The sequence below is a fragment of the Anomaloglossus baeobatrachus genome, chromosome 7, assembly GCF_048569485.1.
Source record: "Anomaloglossus baeobatrachus isolate aAnoBae1 chromosome 7, aAnoBae1.hap1, whole genome shotgun sequence".
NCBI lineage: Eukaryota > Metazoa > Chordata > Amphibia > Anura > Aromobatidae > Anomaloglossus > Anomaloglossus baeobatrachus.
Window position 1 is genome coordinate 297,514,026 of NC_134359.1, and position 17,621 is coordinate 297,531,646.

General features: G+C 47.4%; 1 protein-coding gene across 1 annotated transcript in view; it reads right to left on the reverse strand.

Annotated features, from left to right (window-relative positions):
* LOC142246484 (uncharacterized) overlaps positions 1 to 17,621 on the reverse strand; it is a 61,048-nt gene that overhangs the window by 34,237 nt on the left and 9,190 nt on the right. The window contains exon 2 of the mRNA XM_075319546.1: positions 4,718 to 5,047. Within this exon, the coding sequence (XP_075175661.1) occupies positions 4,718 to 5,047 (330 nt within the window). The remainder of the gene's footprint in view (positions 1 to 4,717; positions 5,048 to 17,621) is intronic.

Here is a 17,621-nt window from a genome sequence, read left to right on the forward strand (position 1 = left end):
GCAGTGCCACGAACTGAAGGTGTTCATTTCCCATGGCGAAACGCAGGAAGCGCTGATGCTCTGGTGCAATCGGCACGTGGAGATAAGCATCCCTGATGTCGATTGATGCTAGGAAGTCTCCTTGGGACATCGAGGCGATGACGGAGCGGAGAGATTCCATCCGGAACCGTCTGGTTTTCACGTGTCTGTTGAGCAGTTTGAGGTCCAGAACGGGACGGAATGATCCGTCCTTTTTTGGCACCACAAACAAGTTGGAGTAAAAACCGCGACCACACTCTTGAAGGGGAACAGGGATCACCACTCCTTCTGCCTTCAGAGTGTTCACCGCCTGAAAAAGTGCATCGGCTCGCTCGGGGGGCGGAGATGTTCTGAAGAAACGAGTCGGAGGACGAGAGCTGAGCTCTATCCTGTTTAACCGTGAGACAGAATGTCTCTCACCCATCGGTCTTGGACATGTGGCAACCAGGCGTCGCAAAAGCGGGAGAGCCTGCCACCGACCGAGGATGCGGTTTGGGGAGGCCGAAAGTCATGAGGAGGCCGCCTTGGGAGCGGTTCCTCCGGCGGTCTTTTTAGGACGTGACTTAGACCGCCATGAATCAGAGTTCCTCTGGCCCTTCTGTGGCCTGTTGGACGTGGAGAATTGAGATCTGGCTGAGGGCCGAAAGGACCGAAACCTCGGTTGTATCTTCCGTTGCTGAGGTCTGTTTGGTTTGGACTGGGGTAAGGACGAGTCCTTTCCCTTGGATTGTTTAATAATTTCATCCAATTGCTCGCCAAACAGACGGTCGCCAGAAAATGGCAAACCGGTTAAGAACTTCTTGGAAGCAGAGTCTGCCTTCCATTCGCGTAGCCACATGGCCCTGCGGACTGCCACTGAATTGGCGGATGCTACCGCTGTACGGCTCGCAGAGTCCAGGACGGCGTTCATGGCGTAGGACGAAAAAGCCGACGCCTGAGAAGTCAAAGACACAACCTGCGGAGTAGAGGTACGTGTGACTGCATTAATCTCAGACAGACAAGCTGAGATAGCTTGGAGTGCCCATACTGCTGCGAATGCCGGAGCAAAAGACGCGCCTATGGCTTCATAGATGGATTTCATCAGGAGCTCTATTTGCCTGTCAGTGGCATCCTTTAGCGAAGAACCATCTGCCACTGCTACTATAGATCTAGCCGCCAGTCTGGAGACTGGAGGATCCACCTTGGGACACTGAGCCCAACCCTTAACTACTTCAGTGGGGAAGGGGTAACGTGTGTCATTAAGGCGCTTAGTAAAGCGCTTGTCCGGAAATGCTCGGTGCTTCTGGACCGCATCTCTGAAGTTGGAGTGATTGAAAAACGCACTCCGTGTACGTTTGGGAAACCTAAATTGGTGTTTCTCCTGCTGTGAAGCTGACTCCTCTATTAGTGGAGTTGGAGGAGAAAGTTCTAGCACCTGGTTGATGGACGCTATAAGGTCATTTACTATGGCGTCCCCTTCGGGTGTATCCAGATTGAGAGCAACGTCAGGATCAGAGTCCTGATCTGCCACCTCCGCTTCATCCTCCAGAGAGTCCTCATGCTGAGACCCTGAGCAGTGTGATGAAGTAGAGGGAAGTTCCCAGCGAGCCCGCTTAGCCGGTCTGGGACTGCGGTCCGTGTCGGAGTCCTCACCGTGGGACCTAGGAGACACCCCAGGAGCAGTTTGCTGCGCCGACCGAGGGGGGCCTGGGGGCAATGATTCAACAGTGCCCGGGGCCTGTGTTACCGGTCTGGACTGCAAAGCTTCTAGTATCTTAGCAGACCATCTGTCCATAGACTGAGCCATGGATTGTGAAAGAGACTCAGAAAGTTTCTCAGCCAATACTGCAAACTCTGTCCCTGCCACCTGGACAGTGGCAGCCGGTGGTTCTACCTGGGCCGAGGGTCTCACCAGTATATACATATATACACTTCGGCACCCAGGGGGGCCAGCACCTGGTAACTGGTGCGGCTTACCGACCGCCCTCAGCGGTTGTGTGTCCACCAGATTCCCTGCCTGGGCCTCCCAGCGCTGTGGAGCTCTGTCTGAAGTTCTCCACCGGCAGCAGCGATGATAACAATGGCTGCCAGCGTTCTGAGAGGAGGAGGGAGCCGTGGGCGTGCCTCAGAAAGTGCGGGAATCTGGTGCCCCACAGTGCTCAGTGAGGGGGGAGGAGGATACTAAGTATGCTCCAGCCCTCACCGCTGACGTCCAGTCTAGCGTCCCGCCCTTACCCCTGACTGGCAGGCCCGGGGGCGGGAATATGCGGTACTAGGCCGCAGAAGCCGGGGACTAAATTTAGAAGCGTGGCCGGCGATCAGGCGCGGTTGGCGCGGTAGTCCCGGCGACACAAAACACACAGCAGCTGCTGCAGCGTCCGATACACAGGCGCTCTATGCGCCGTCCCCAAGGGGACACAGAGTACCTCTGAAAAGCAGGGCCTGTCCCTGATGACATCCAGTCTCCTGTCCGTCAGATTCCCTCAGGGGCTGCGGAGGGAGCCCGGTCCCAATGCATGGTGACCGGTTAGGATCCCACTTCTCCCAGAGCCACTAAGGGATGGGGAAGGATAACGGCATGTGGCTCCAGCCTTTGTACCCGCAATGGGTACCTCAACCTTGACAGCACCGCCGACCATAGTGGGGTGAGAAGGGAGCATGCCGGGGGCCCTGGGGCCCTCTTTTCTTCCATCCGATAAAGTCAGCAGCTGCTGCTGACTAAAATGTGGAGCTTGCGTGAATGTGTGCCTCCTTCAACACAAAGCATAAAACTGATGGGCCCGTGATGCACGGGAGGGTGTATAGGCAGAGGGGAGGGGTTACACTTTTTAAAGTGTAATACTTTGTGTGGCCTCCGGAGGCAGAAGCTATACACCCAATTGTCTGGGTCTCCCAATGGAGCGACAAAGAAATATTAAATTGTTTTGTGGTCAGAATATATTGATGTTCGTCCTCTCAGACGCGATTAGTTGTTATAAGTTCTGATTGTGGACAGGTGTGAACACATTCAATGTGTGGTTGAAGCTGGTGGGTGCTGCAGAACAGAAGGAATGGAACAAGTATAAGCAGCCATAAGGCTGGAGTCACACTTGCGAGTGACTGGCATCGCATCACCCAGCATGGCCGTGCACTCTCCTGACAGGAGCGGGTCGGCTGCATGTATTCTAGGCAGTTGAGCCGCTTTTGTCCGGAGAGCAGTAGGCTGTGCCGGCTGATACGATACGAAACTCGTGCAAGTGTGACTTCAGCCTTAGGCTTTGCGCTCAAGATGCCTTTTAAACTTGGGTGAACCCATTAAGGTTTTCAGATACTTCAGGAATCTGTGCGGTTTCTTTTTGCTGGCAATTATTAGGAGGATTTTCTCGAGGGTTTTTTTTTCCACTCAATTGAATAATGAAGAAACCGCTTGCGGTATTTAAAACAAAAATGATAATAAAATGCTCCAGAAGATATCCAGGCGTGTTCAGGTCATATTTTGAGCTTTCCAGTTGACTTGTATTGTAAAAGTATACAAATGGAAACATCAGAAGAACAGAATAGTTACTTAAAAGGAACCTGTCAGGCGCAATAAGCACCCAGGACCACGAGCAGTTCTGGGTGCATATTTCTAATCCCTGGCAAACTCTTTCTGTATCTAGTAGCATAGATAAAGGGCTCTTTAGAAACTGTATTACTAAAGATCCTTTAAGATATGCTAATGAGCAAAGGGAGTAGTTGCAAGGGCGTTATATCCCTCGACTAGTCTGCCCTCTTAGTATGTTAGCATGCCCACAGGGGTGTGCCAACATGCAATTCAATGCCCATTGCCTAGCGTCATCAGGGGTGATGAGTGTACCTATGTCCATTGTCACCGCATCAGACGTCAGCAATGCGCATGTTCAGAATGCTCTGGACTTACGGTCATGCGCACTATGAAGCCAGGTCTACACTCCCGGCTTCAGAGAGGTCTAGTGCACGTGACCGGAAGTTCCAGGACTTCTGATGATCTGCCCTGAGCTTAAAGCTGGAGTCATTAGTAGTGACAACGGTTACAGGTACGTGCGTCACCGCTAATGACACTGGTAGTGGGCATTGAATAGCATGTTAGTACGCCCTTGTGGGTGTGCTAACATGAAAAGAGGGTAGGCTAGTCGGGGGATATAACGCCCTTGCGACTAGTCCCCGCACTCATTAGCATATCATAAAGGATCTTTACAAATACTTTTTGTAAAGATCTCTTTATCTATGCTACTGTATACAAGGACGGTTAGGCCGGGATTAGCAATATGCACCCAGAACTGCTCGAGGTTCCTCAAGTAGTTAAAAGATGTTTAAAAACCTACACCTGTGCACGGTAAGTTGTCTTTATCTAAAAATGAAGATGTTCATTCTTTCGAGTGTTTTTATATAGGCTGCTCAGGAGGTTTCCTCCTATAAAAGTCATCAAGTACACATACCCTTATAGAAGAGCTGTTCTACAGTACCCGGCAGCCACTTCACATTGATTGGAGCAGATCAGGGGACCTCCGTTCAATGTGTTTACTTCCAGCCACAACTTGTAAAAACTGATCATAGAGGGTGCCGGGTGTCATACCCCCACTGATCTTATATTAATGATATATCTCAAGAAAAGATCATCAATAAATTCTGACATGATAACGCCTTTAAGTATCAACCTGATTGAAATATGATAGCATATAATAGAAGGTATTATCCTCCATGCAGTTTATTATTACTGTACCTTGTACCTCTAATACGATGTCCTTTTGTATTTGGTCTGGACTGTAAACCACCAGACATGAATAGGTCCCATCATCAGAGAGGGTCACTTTGTCCAGTGTGAGGGAAGCATTTCCGTCTTTTGTTGCCTCTCCATCGAATGTCGCCTTTGGGTCCTTTTTTATACCTTTATTATCATACACCAGAATCTGCCTTCCCTTAAAACTCCACAATATCGCCAGGTATTTAGGATCAAGAGGTAATTTATTGATGGAGAAGGAGCACGGCAGAACCACGGAGGATCCATTAAGTACCCGCTGAGGAGATGGAGCAAAGACTTCTAGTCCTGAAACTGTAGATAGATGTGAATTAGTAAATAATCAGCATTATCGATGATATGAACATTCAAAAAGTCCATATAAGCGAGGAATTTATTATTTCTATGTACAGTTCAGATGAAATATATCAATGTCCATGTAGCGGCAGCTGATTGACTGCAGGGCTGATGTAACAATGTCAAGCAAGACCCAGGAGCCCCGCACCAACATCACTTGAACAGCGCCAGTTATGGGGGTATGGGGTTTTGGGTTTTTCTTGTTTTTTTTTTACAAGGGTGACTACTTTATTTTGAAAGGGCTTGTACAGGTCTTGTCCAACATCTGTGACAGAATGCAGACTCTGATGCAGAATTGGCTTTGCGTATCTCATATTGCTTGCCTGATTTGCGCGGCAAGCCTGCCTCTCTGTTATGCTTGCATGTAAACGGGCAGGATCAAAAAGTCCTAAAAAAAACCCCATTCCCTGTAAAAAGAAATAGAACCGTATCATTTCCTATAGTGAGATAATTACACACCTCACTTCCTGTAAACAGACAAAGCTCTGTCTCCCACTTATTCAAGAAAGACAAAATAAATAAATAAATAAATCGCTCTTTCTTCTTGTAGAGACTGTCCATCATGGCTTGACTCCACGGCTTGATCCGGTGACCTCTGGCTGTGTGGTCTGTTTCCCTCTCCATTTTGTACGGTCCAACTGCTGTTAGATCTCTTGTCTTTCCTTTGCCTTTCTGTTTTATATCCCCTCAGGTGTTCACTTCCTTGTTTTGTTTGTCCTATCACATCTCGGTAGGGGCTATTTATGCTCCCCATGCAAAAGCCTCAATGCCGGCTATATTCCAAGGTGGATGGACGTTTATAGTCCCAGCTCCTCAGTTCAGCTCTCGCTGAGTTATTGCTATTGCTTTTCCCTGCGGTTTATTTATGTGTTTCCCTTTTCAACATTCTCACCTTCTGTTTCATTTGGGATTTTGTAGAAGTTCCAGTTTAACTGAAAGTCTCTTTGGTTTTCTTTCAGTTTCTCCCACCTTCCCTGTATGACTGTGTGAACATATCGTTATCCCTGTCTCACCCTCTGCCTATGTGCACCTCTATTATGTTTATTGATGTTTTGTTTTATACTTGGTTTATAGTTTAGGGTGCAGTTAAGGACACTCAGGATCGGCCGACGTGGAGTGGGGGAGCCATGGTGTTACTTTAGGGTGCCAACCTCCGCGGTCAAACAGAGGCAAAACAAGGTCAGGGTAAGGGTACTCCTAGTCTGTATAGGGACCTGATGTTAACATCTCCCCTGGTTTGTTCGTCCTCAGGTGCAACACGGGCTCACATTTCTTGTAAAGAGTCAAAGACCTATTTCCTCTTCCCGTAAACAGTTAAAGGGAACCTGTCATCAGAAATTTAGCTTTAAACCTAAAAGTTTCCCCTTCTGCAGCTCCTGGGCTGCATTCTAGCAAGGTTCCTATAGTTTTTGTGCCCTCTTTGAAACCAAATTAAATCCTTTTTGTCTGCAATTCTTGTAAATTATCCATGGGGGCGGGCTCTCTGGTGTCCGTTGCTGTCCCTCCTGCAGATTGACGCCGTCCCCCAATGCTCCATTTCATATCTCAGGACACCGCCCACTGCGCCCGAGGTCCCGTGCACGCGAGGACCGCTGGTGACGTGGTAGCAGGCACGAGATTATGGGCGGCGCTGTGATTGCATCGCAAGTGCCCGCCCATAATCTCGTGCCCGCCCTTTCCCCTCTGCCTCCAGTGTTCTGAGCAAGCGCTGGCCAAATGACCCGACGTCACCTCCTTCCCATCTTACCTTGCAGCAGGAAATAGATGGGAGGAGCGGAGCAGGCCACCACAGGTTATGAGGAGACGTGGAGAGGATCTGAGTGACGTACACAGTAAAAAAAACATGTAAAATCAAACAAAGACACACATTGTCTTCTGAAAAGTGAAAAGCACTAAACGTATTTTTTTTTTGTAACCTGTGGTGTCCTGCTCCGCTCCTTCCATCTATTTCCTGCTGCAGGGTAAGATGGGAAGGAGGTGACGTCAGGTTCATCTGGCCAGCGCATGCGCAGAACACTGGAGGCAGAGGGGAAAGGGCGGGCACGAGATTATGGGCGGGCACTTGCGATGCAATCACAGCGCTGCCCATAATCTCGTGCCTGCGATCACGTCACCAGCGGTCCTCGCGTGCACGGGACCTCGGGCGCAGTGGGCGGCGTCCTGAGATATGAAATGGAGCATTGGGGGACGACGTCAATCTGCAGGAGGGACAGCAACGGACACCAGAGAGCCCGCCCCCATGGATAATTTACAAGAATTGCAGACAAAAAGGTACACCTTTATAAAGTATTTAATTTGGTTTCAAAGGGGGCACAAAAACTATAGGAACCTGCTAGAATTCAGCCCAGGAGCTGCAGAAGGGGAAACTTTTAGGTTTAAAGCTACATTTCTGATGACAGGTTCCCTTTAAGGACCCATCCCTCCACTTTTGTAGATAAACAAGGACCAATCCCCACTTCTAGGAATCTTCAGAGGGTCTCTGCTGCTAGACAGAGATTACACTTGATGACAGGCAGTGGACAGCAAGTTAGATAGAAGATAGGCACATAATGGCAGACCACACACTCCTGTTCAGCCGCAGGAATAGCTAGCCCTCCTTGTAAATAGTGATTTTTATTTTGGAGGGGTGGCAACAAATTTCGAACCAAGCGATTTACCACATTACAAATCAAATTAGCTCAATTTATCTACAAGTACAGTGAACAATTATAAAAGGACCTGGCACCATGTGTCGCGGGCGGAGGAGGGGACGCTGCGCTCTCCCACTGCTCGGGTCCGGCCGCTGCTTCTGCTGCTCGGTGGTGGCTCGAGCGGTGGGCCGGATCCCGGAGACTCGAGCGGCGTTCCTCGCCCGTGAGTGAAAATCGGCCACTCCTGCAGACGGTCACCACTGTCTGCCAACCTTGCTGCTCCGTCCGGGCCACACACCCGGACCAACTTCAGTCTGCTCTGCTACTAGTTCACTTCTGCTCACTTTCTCCTCCAACTCTAATCTCAGCCTGCACTCGAGCTCTGCCCGAGCCTAACTCACTGCTTTTCCTGCCTCCAGGACTGTGTACTCCTCGGCGGGCGGGACCAACCGCCTGGCCCACCCCCCTGGTGTGGACATCAGCCCCTGGAGGAAGGCAACAAGGGTTTTAATCTGACTTCGGTGTGCCTGACCGGGAGTGTGGGGTGTGTTGGTGTTGTTCTCTGTGGCCCCTGGCTTGTCCAGGGCGCCACACATGTATGAAATGTCAGCTCTAGTAAATACTTGCATTTTTACTTATAACTCTGCATTCAGCATTTTCTAGATTATTGCTTATTAATATTAGTAATTAAACTTGCATTTGTGTGTGGTGTTAGTTTCCTTTTGACCAAACATTTCCCTACCCAATATGTCAGCATTGATTAGAGAGCCTTAATATTGGCGAAAACCCAAATGGTAACACCCAGACAGCAATTTAATTTTTACTTTCGAGGAGAAATAAACTAACAACATGATGAGAGCGGACTACAAAAAGAAACTAACAAAAGCTAAAAAATAAAACTACTGTATCCACTGCTGCAGATGTGAGGCATGGATTTCATACTGAAAAATAGGTGAAGAGTCAGACCCCAGCAAGAGTTTGCAACCGCTGCTCCTGTCCTTCTCAGATTTTTCCCCATGCAGAAGTAAATGGAGAGGTTAGGGTATCCAGTCCAGGACCAGAGCCTACTCACTTTGATTGTACAATATTGGTTGAAATCCAAAAATGAATCAAGAGTAGACTCCTCTGTACAATTCACGCAACGTGCAGATTTTGTAGTGAAAATTAAAGGGAACCTGTCACCAGTTTTGGGGGCTATAAGCTGCGGCCACCACCAGTGGGCTCTTATATACAGCATTCTAACATGCTGTATATAAGAGCCCAGGCCGCTGTGTATAACATAAAAAACACTTTTATAATACTCACCTAGAAGGTTGCTCCGCTGCACAACGGTCGGATGGGTGGCGCTGTTCTCTGGTATCTCAATGCAGGCGCGTGTGTATGACATAGACGCGTCATGCATCGCGGCTTCAGAATAAGAACAAGATGGTCGAAAGAGGAGGCGCCGGTCCAGGAGAACGGCGCCACCCAGCCAACCGTTGTGCACAAGAGCGACCTTCTAGGTGAGTATTATAAAGTGTTTTTTATGTTCTGCACAGCGGCCTGGGCTCTTATATACAGCATGTTATAATACTGTATATAAGAGCCCGGTGGTGGTGGCCGCAGCTTATAGGGCAAAAAACTGGTGACAGGTTCCCTTTAATTAAAATTTGCTGCAAATCCACTGCAGAAACAGCTTGTTATTTATCACACATCTACTTTTCCTAAAGAGAGAGAGGGAAGAGAAAGAGAGAGAGAACAAGAGAGAAGAGACAAGAGACGAGAAGAGACAAGAGACGAGAAGAGACAAGAGACGAGAAGAGACAAGAGACGAGAAGAGACAAGAGACGAGAAGAGACAAGAGACGAGAAGAGACAAGAGACGAGAAGAGACAAGAGACGAGAAGAGACAAGAGACGAGAAGAGACAAGAGACGAGAAGAGACAAGAGACGAGAAGAGACAAGAGACGAGAAGAGACAAGAGACGAGAAGAGACAAGAGACGAGAAGAGACAAGAGACGAGAAGAGACAAGAGACGAGAAGAGACAAGAGACGAGAAGAGACAAGAGACGAGAAGAGACAAGAGACGAGAAGAGACAAGAGACGAGAAGAGACAAGAGACGAGAAGAGACAAGAGACGAGAAGAGACAAGAGACGAGAAGAGACAAGAGACGAGAAGAGAGAAGAGACGAGAAGAGAGAAGAGACGAGAAGAGAGACGAGAAGAGAGAAGAGACGAGAAGAGAGAAGAGACGAGAAGAGAGAAGAGACGAGAAGAGAGAAGAGACGAGAAGAGAGAAGAGACGAGAAGAGAGAAGAGACGAGAAGAGAGAAGAGACGAGAAGAGAGAAGAGACGAGAAGAGAGAAGAGACGAGAGACGAGACGAGAGAAGAGACGAGAGACGAGAGAAGAGACGAGAGAAGAGACGAGAGAAGAGACGAGAGAAGAGACGAGAGAAGAGACGAGAGAAGAGACGAGAGAAGAGACGAGAGAAGAGACGAGAGAAGAGACGAGAGAAGAGACGAGAGAAGAGACGAAAGAGAAGAGAGAAGAGAAGAGAGAAGAGAAGAGAGAAGAGAAGAGAGAAGAGAAGAGAGGAGAAGAGAGGAGAAGAGAGGAGAAGAGAGGAGACGAGAAGAGAGGAGAAGAGAGGAGAAGAGAGGAGAAGAGAGGAGAAGAGAGGAGAAGAGAGGAGAGGAGAAGAGAGGAGAAGAGAGGAGACGAGAAGAGACGAGAAGAGACGAGAAGAGACAAGAAGAGAGGAGAAGAGAGGAGAAGAGAGGAGAAGAGAGGAGAAGAGAGGAGAAGAGAGGAGAAGAGAAGAGAGGAGAAGAGAGGAGAAGAGAGGAGAAGAGAGAAGAGAGGAGAGAGGAGAAGAGAGAAGAGAGGAGAAGAGAGAAGAGAGGAGAAGAGAGAAGAGAGGAGAAGAGAGAAGAGAGGAGAAGAGAGAAGAGAGGAGAAGAAAGAAGAGAGAAGAGAGAGAGAGAAAAAAAACCCCGCGGATCCGGATCGTGCACCCCGAATCCCAGGTACTGATCGGACTTGGATCGGACTCTCGAACCGTGCGGATCTGGATTTTGCCGATCCGGGTCCGCACAACAATAGTCTTACATACATACAGGAGGGAAACACAAAAAAGGTTTTTTCCTCTATCTGTATCACTTCTCCTTGATAATGATTTTCGTCGAATGTGCAATGTTTGAGGAACTGAACCTCTCTCTAAATATATTAAGAAGTCGCATTTTACACAGGCTTTCAAGGAATAGAGAATTATCTCCATCTTACGGGTCTGTGTGACGCCGGTATGCACTTTTATTATTTATGCATTTAATGTATATGCCTTTAACAACAGAAATTTGGAAATGCAGTAAACAAATCAAGTTTTTAGCATTTTACAGTGCTGAATAATACACTATGTTAGTTCCAGCACATCTGGAAGTCATATCTTTGACTTGGAATGGACGGAGCTTCCTCTTTTAGGCAATCACGTGTTTTATTGTAAAAGTACTAAAGTTCAGAACAACCCCCTACAGATACAGATAAACGCTGTTATCCATGAGGAGCAGACTGGCTGCATAGTACAACACGATCATAAATCAGCACTGTAATACGACACAGAACTTTGGATGGCTGCCTCATTGGCCTGAGTACTCAGCGTGCAGATGTGTCTCTCCATGATCTATGGAAGACAGAAAACTACACTTGCAAATAAAAGCTGGTATACACAAAGCGACTGACAATAGGCAATTTGCAGCTTTGCAGTTGGCATGAGCTAATGTCTTGAGATAAACAAATAATAATATTTATTTGCTTAAGGCGGCGTTACACGGGACGATATATCATGCGATCACATAAGCGATCGCACCCGCCCCCGTCGTTTGTTGCCCGTGGCGCACAAAGTCGTTAACCCCCCGTCACACGCACTTACCTCCCGAACGACCTCGCTGTGGGCGGCGAACATCCTCTTCCTGAAGGGGGAGGGACGTTCGGTGTCACAGCGATGTCACACAGCGGTCGTCCAATAGAAGCGGAGGGGCAGAGATGAGCGGGACATAACATCCCGCCCACCTCCTTCCTTCCTCGTTACCGGCGGGACGCAGGTAAGCTGTGTTCATCGTTCCCGGGGTGTCACACATAGCGATGTGTGCTGCCTCAGGAACGACAAACAACCTGCAACCAAGAATGTGACCGACATTATGAAAATGAACGACGTGTCAACGAGCAACGATAAGGTGAGTAATTTTGCTCGTTCACAGTCGCTTGTAGCTGTCAGACGCTACGATATCTCTAACAATGCCGGATGTGCGTCACAAACGTGACCCCGATGACATATCGCCAGATATATCGTAGCGTGACACCGCCTTTATATTCCACAGCGCTTTACATACATTGGCAACACTGTCCCCATTTGGGCTCACAATCTAAAGTCCCTATCAGTATGTTTTTGGAGTGTGGGAGGAAACCGACGCAAACACAGGGAGAACATACAAACTCCTTGCAGATGTTGTCCTTGCTGGGATATGAACCCAGGACCTCAGTGCTGCAAGACTGCAGTGCTAACCACTGAGTCATCATGCCGCACAAATATATAAACATCCTTATATGTGTAGGAATGCCACATTAACTGTAAAGCCTGCTTTACACGGTACAATCTATCGTGCAATTTCACGATCGATCGTACCCGCCCCGTCGTTTGTGCGTCACGGGCAATTAGTTGCCCATGGCGCACAAAGTCGTTAATCCCAGTCACACGCACTTACCTGCTGTGCGACGTTGCTGTGGGCGGCGAACATCCTCTTCCTGAAGGGGGAGGGACGTTCGGCGTCACAGAGACGTCGCACAGCGGCCAGCCAATAGAAGCGGAGGGGCGGAGATGAGCGGGACGTAAACATCCCGCCCACCTCCTTCCTTCCGCATAGCCGGCGGGTGCCGCGGGACGGAGGTAAGCTGCTCTTCATCGTCCTCGGGGTGTCATATGGAGCGGCGTGTGCTACCCCGGGAACGATGAGCAACCGGAAGCATTTTAATTAAACGAGGTTATGAAACCGAGCGACGAGTACACGACTCACGATTTGTGAGCGATACTGCGTCGCTCGGAGGTGTCACACAGCCCGACGTCGCAAGCAATGCCGGATGTGTGTCACAAAAACCGTGACCCCGACGATCTATCGCACGATAGATTGTCTCGTGTAAAGCACCTTTAAGTGTTAGAACATATCAGCAATAAACACTTCTGCACTCATTTTTTTAGATGCATTTGACTGAGGGCTACTCCCTTTTGTTAGCAGCTCTCCGCTATGGTTATTATTTTATTATTTATCGACCTTCAGCCTGATCTTAAGCCATTGTTACTTGATAAATGAACGCTAGGTAGGAAGATCGATCTTGCGCAGCCTAGATAGGTCCACCAGGGTCTTCTCCGCCTAGATAGGTCCACCAGGGTCTTCTCCGCCTAGATAGGTCCACCAGGGTCTTCTCCGCCTAGATAGGTCCACCAGGGTCTTCTCCGCCTAGATAGGTCCACCAGGGTCTTCTCCGCCTAGATAGGTCCACCAGGGTCTTCTCCGCCTAGATAGGTCAACCAGGGTCTTCTCCGCCTAGATAGGTCCACCAGGGTCTTCTCCGCCTAGATAGGTCCACCAGGGTCTTCTCCGCCTAGATAGGTCCACCAGGGTCTTCTCCGCCTAGATAGGTCCACCAGGGGTCTTCTCCGCCTAGATAGGTCCACCAGGGTCTTTTCCGCCTAGATAGGTCCACCAGGGTCTTCTACACCTAGACAGGTCCTCCAGGGTCTTCTCCGACGTTATCTTGATTGTAACCGGTCGTTGGGATGCTGGTCTTCTTCGCCTTGTTCCATCTACTTTTCTGACCATTGCTCTCTTTGTATGATGTGTCCACAATTAGCAAGTCATAGTCTGGTGATCCTTGCTTCTAGTGACATGTCTGGCTTGAATCGTTCCAAAAGGTTGAATGAAGTTCAAGAAAAGAAAAGTGTAAACTCCCTCCCCCATACCAGCAAAGGAGAAAGAGAGAAAGAGAGAGAATGTTTTCAGGCATTTTTATTCCTTTCTGCAGAGTGAAGTTTCCTCCATGTCATTACGTCTGAGTAAATTAAACATTGACAAATCCCCAGGGCCAGATGGCATTCATCCACGAATATTGAGGGAATTGAGCTCCGTAATCGACAGACCGCTGTATCTCATCTTTTTAGACTCACTTGTAACAGGGTTGGTGCCTCAGGATTGGAGGATTGCTGATGTGGTACCGATATTTAAGAAAGGTAAGAGGGTAGATCCAGGCAACTACCGTCCAGTAAGCCTGACATCAGTAGTATGCAAAGTTTTTGAGGGCATTTTAAGGGATGACATGCAAAAATATATTGCAGAAAATAATATGATAACTGACAAACAGCATGGATTCATGAAAGATAAGTCGTGTCTAACCAACCTGTTGGGGTTCTATGAGGGGGTAAGTGCAAACCTGGATATTGGTAATGCAGCTGATGTGATTTATTTGGACTTTGCAAAGGCATTTGATACTGTACCACATAATAGCCTTATACTAAAGCTCCAGAAGCAAGGACTAGAGGAAACTATATGCAACTGGGTAAGGAATTGGCTAAAAGATAGGAAACAAAGAGTAGTCATAAATGCTACATTCTCTAAATGGGCTATAGTCAGCAGTGGGGTGCCGCAGGGATCTGTGCTAGGACCAATTCTTTTTACTCTCTATATTAATGACCTTGTGGATGGGATTGATAGTACAGTGTCAGTCTTTGCCGATGACACCAAACTATGTAGGATATTAAAAACTGACCTGGATAGTACAATATTACAAAAAGATCTGGATAAGATGTCAGAATGGGCAGATACTTGGCAAATGAGATTTAATGTTGATAAATGTAAAGTAATGCACCTAGGACGGAGTAATCCTATAGCTGCGTATACATTAAATGGAAGTAAACTCGGGACTACAGAACAGGAGAAGGACTTGGGTATTCTCATTACAAATAAGCTGAGCAGCAGCACTCAATGTCAGGCAGCAGCTGCTAAAGCAAACAAGATTCTAGGGTGTATAAAAAGAGAGATTAGATCCCGTGATCCCAACGTATTGTTACCCATCTATAAATCACTTGTAAGGCCACATCTGGAATACGGGATCCAGTTTGGGCTCCACATTTTAAAAAGGACATTCAGAAGTTAGAGTCAGTTCAAAGGCGGGCAACTAGACTATTACAAGGAATGGAAGGCCTCCCATATGATGGCAGATTGAAAAAGTTAGATATATTTAGCTTAGAAAAAAGACGTCTCAGAGGAGATCTCATTTATATGTATAAATACATGTGTGGTCAATATAAAGGACTGGCACATAACTTATTTCTTCCGAAAACAATACTAAGGACCAGGGGGCACTCACTGCGAGTGGAAGAAAAGCGATTCCGACACCTAAATAGGAAAGGGTTCTTTACAGTTAGAGCGGTCAGACTGTGGAATGCCCTACCACAAGAGGTAGTAATGGCAGATACTATAACAGCTTTTAAAAAAGGGCTGGATGATTTCCTCAGTACACAAAACATTGTTGGTTATAAATGACTTAGTGACTAAATGTAGAACTGGTGGAGGAAGGTTGAACTAGATGGACCTAGGTCTTTTTTCAACCTAAGTAACTATGTAACTATGTAACTATGTATTTGGTGCCATTGCCCTTACACTGTGTGACTTGGGGGAAAGGTTTTCGATCCTTCCACAAGCTTCTCACAATAGTTGGTAAAATTTGGGCCGATTCCTCCTGACAGAACTGGTGTAACTGAGCCATATTTGTAGGTCGTTGCTCGCACCGGCCTTTTCAGCTTTGACAATAAATTTTTAATAGGATTGAAATCAGGGCTTCGTGATGGCCACTCCTAAACATTGACTTTGTTATCCTTAAAGGGGTGGTTCACTACTTAGCTTTACTAGCCACATCGATATAATGTTGAGAAACAAGGCTTTTCTCAAATACATTGTGTTGGCAATAGTACCTATGAGTGGCGCTACTGCGGTCCACTCATCCAAATCGCGTGACCCCTGGCTCCGTGTCCTCTGATGTGCAGTATTGTCACGTCAACTTCCAGTTGATCTGACACCATCGAGACCAGTCCCAGTCTTCGTGAGTGACTGGGCTGTGGCCGTCATTTTACCACTAATCACAGCCTAGCATCTCCCCGCTCTCTCCTTCACTGCAGAGCGCCGCAAGCAGGAGTGATACTGGGCTGTGATGAGCGGTGAAACACTGCCCACAACCCAGTCACTCAGGGAGACTGAGACCAGCCTCGATGATGTCACATCAACTAGAAGTTGACGTGACATCACCAAACATCAGAGGTCACGAAGCCCGGGGAGGGGGCATGCGATGGGGATCAGCGGACCGCAAGAGCGCCGCTCACAGGCACTATTGCCAACACAAGGTATTTAAGAAAAGCCTTGTCTCTCAAAGTTCTATTGAGGTGGCTTGGAAAACAAAGTAGTGAACCACCTCTTTACGCCACTGTGTAACCAGTTTGGCAGTAGCTTCGGGTCATTGTCCATTTGGAAGACCCACTTCCGCCCAAGCTTTACGTTCATGGCTGATTTCTTGAGATGTTCTTCAGTATTACCTATAATCCTCTTTCCTCATGACACCATCTATTGTGTGAAGTGCACCAGTTCCTCCAGTAGCAAAACAACCCCACAACATGATGCTGCCGCCCCCGTGTGTCACAGTTGGGATGGTGTTCTTAGGCTTCTCCCTTTTGCCTCCAAACGTAATGATGGTCATTATGGCCAAACAGTTCAATTTTGTTTCGTCAGATCACAGGACGTCTCCAAAAATTAAGGTCTTTGTTCCTGTGCATTTGTAAACATTCATCTGATTTTTTTCTGTGTCTTTTAGGAGTAATGGCTTCACCCTGGCAGAGTGGCCTTTCTTCCATTGGTGATACTGTGGATAATGACACTATCTTACCAGCTTCCACCAGCATCTTCACAAGGCGTTTTGCTTTTGTTATTGGGTTGATATGCACATGTCTGACCAAAGCACGTTCATCTCTGGTACATAGAACCCATCTCCTTCCTGAGTGGTATGATGGCTGGACATTCCCATTTTGTTTGTACTTGCTTAAAAATGTTTGTACAGATGAACGAGGCACCTTCAGGTATCTGAAAATTGCACTCAAGGATGAACCAGCCTTCTGCAAATAAACAAGTCTCTTCTTAAGATCTTGGCTGATTTGTTTTGACTTTCTCGTGATGCTACACAAAGAAGCCGTGTGTTTCAGGTGTGCATTATATACATCCACAGGTGTGTCTGTAATTAACTCAGATGTTGCTAACAAATCTATCAGAAGCTTCCAGAGGCATGACGTCATCATATGGGCGGTCTCATATTGTTTAAAGGCATAGTACTCTGAGTGTATGGAAACTTTTGACTTTGCAGAAAGTAATAAAAATACCTGAAAACAGTCTCTCTCTCTTTCTCTCTCATTATTCTGGCATTTGGCAAGTAGAAATAATTTTGGTTTCCAATTGACCTAAAACGTGAAAGGTTTATTCTGATTTCATGTCAGATAGTGAGAAAAACCTGCAGATGTGTCTTTATAGAGAGGAGGGGAAAACCTGCAGATGTGTCTTTATAGAGAGCGGAGGGAAAAACCTGCAGATGTGTCTTTTTAGTGTATGAATCGTTTGGTTTCAATTGTAGGTGCCTGTGTGGACTATATTTTGTAGGCTTCAGAATTATATTGGATTTTTCTATTTTCTAGGGGTAGAGTGTCCCATTCTGGCTACCAATGCAGGTTCCAGTTTTTGAATGGGCCCTAACTACGAGTTAACAGTCATCCAATTTGTTTTAAATGGATAACCCCTTTAAAAAAGGGAAAAAAGAAAATATTCTCAATGGGTCATATCC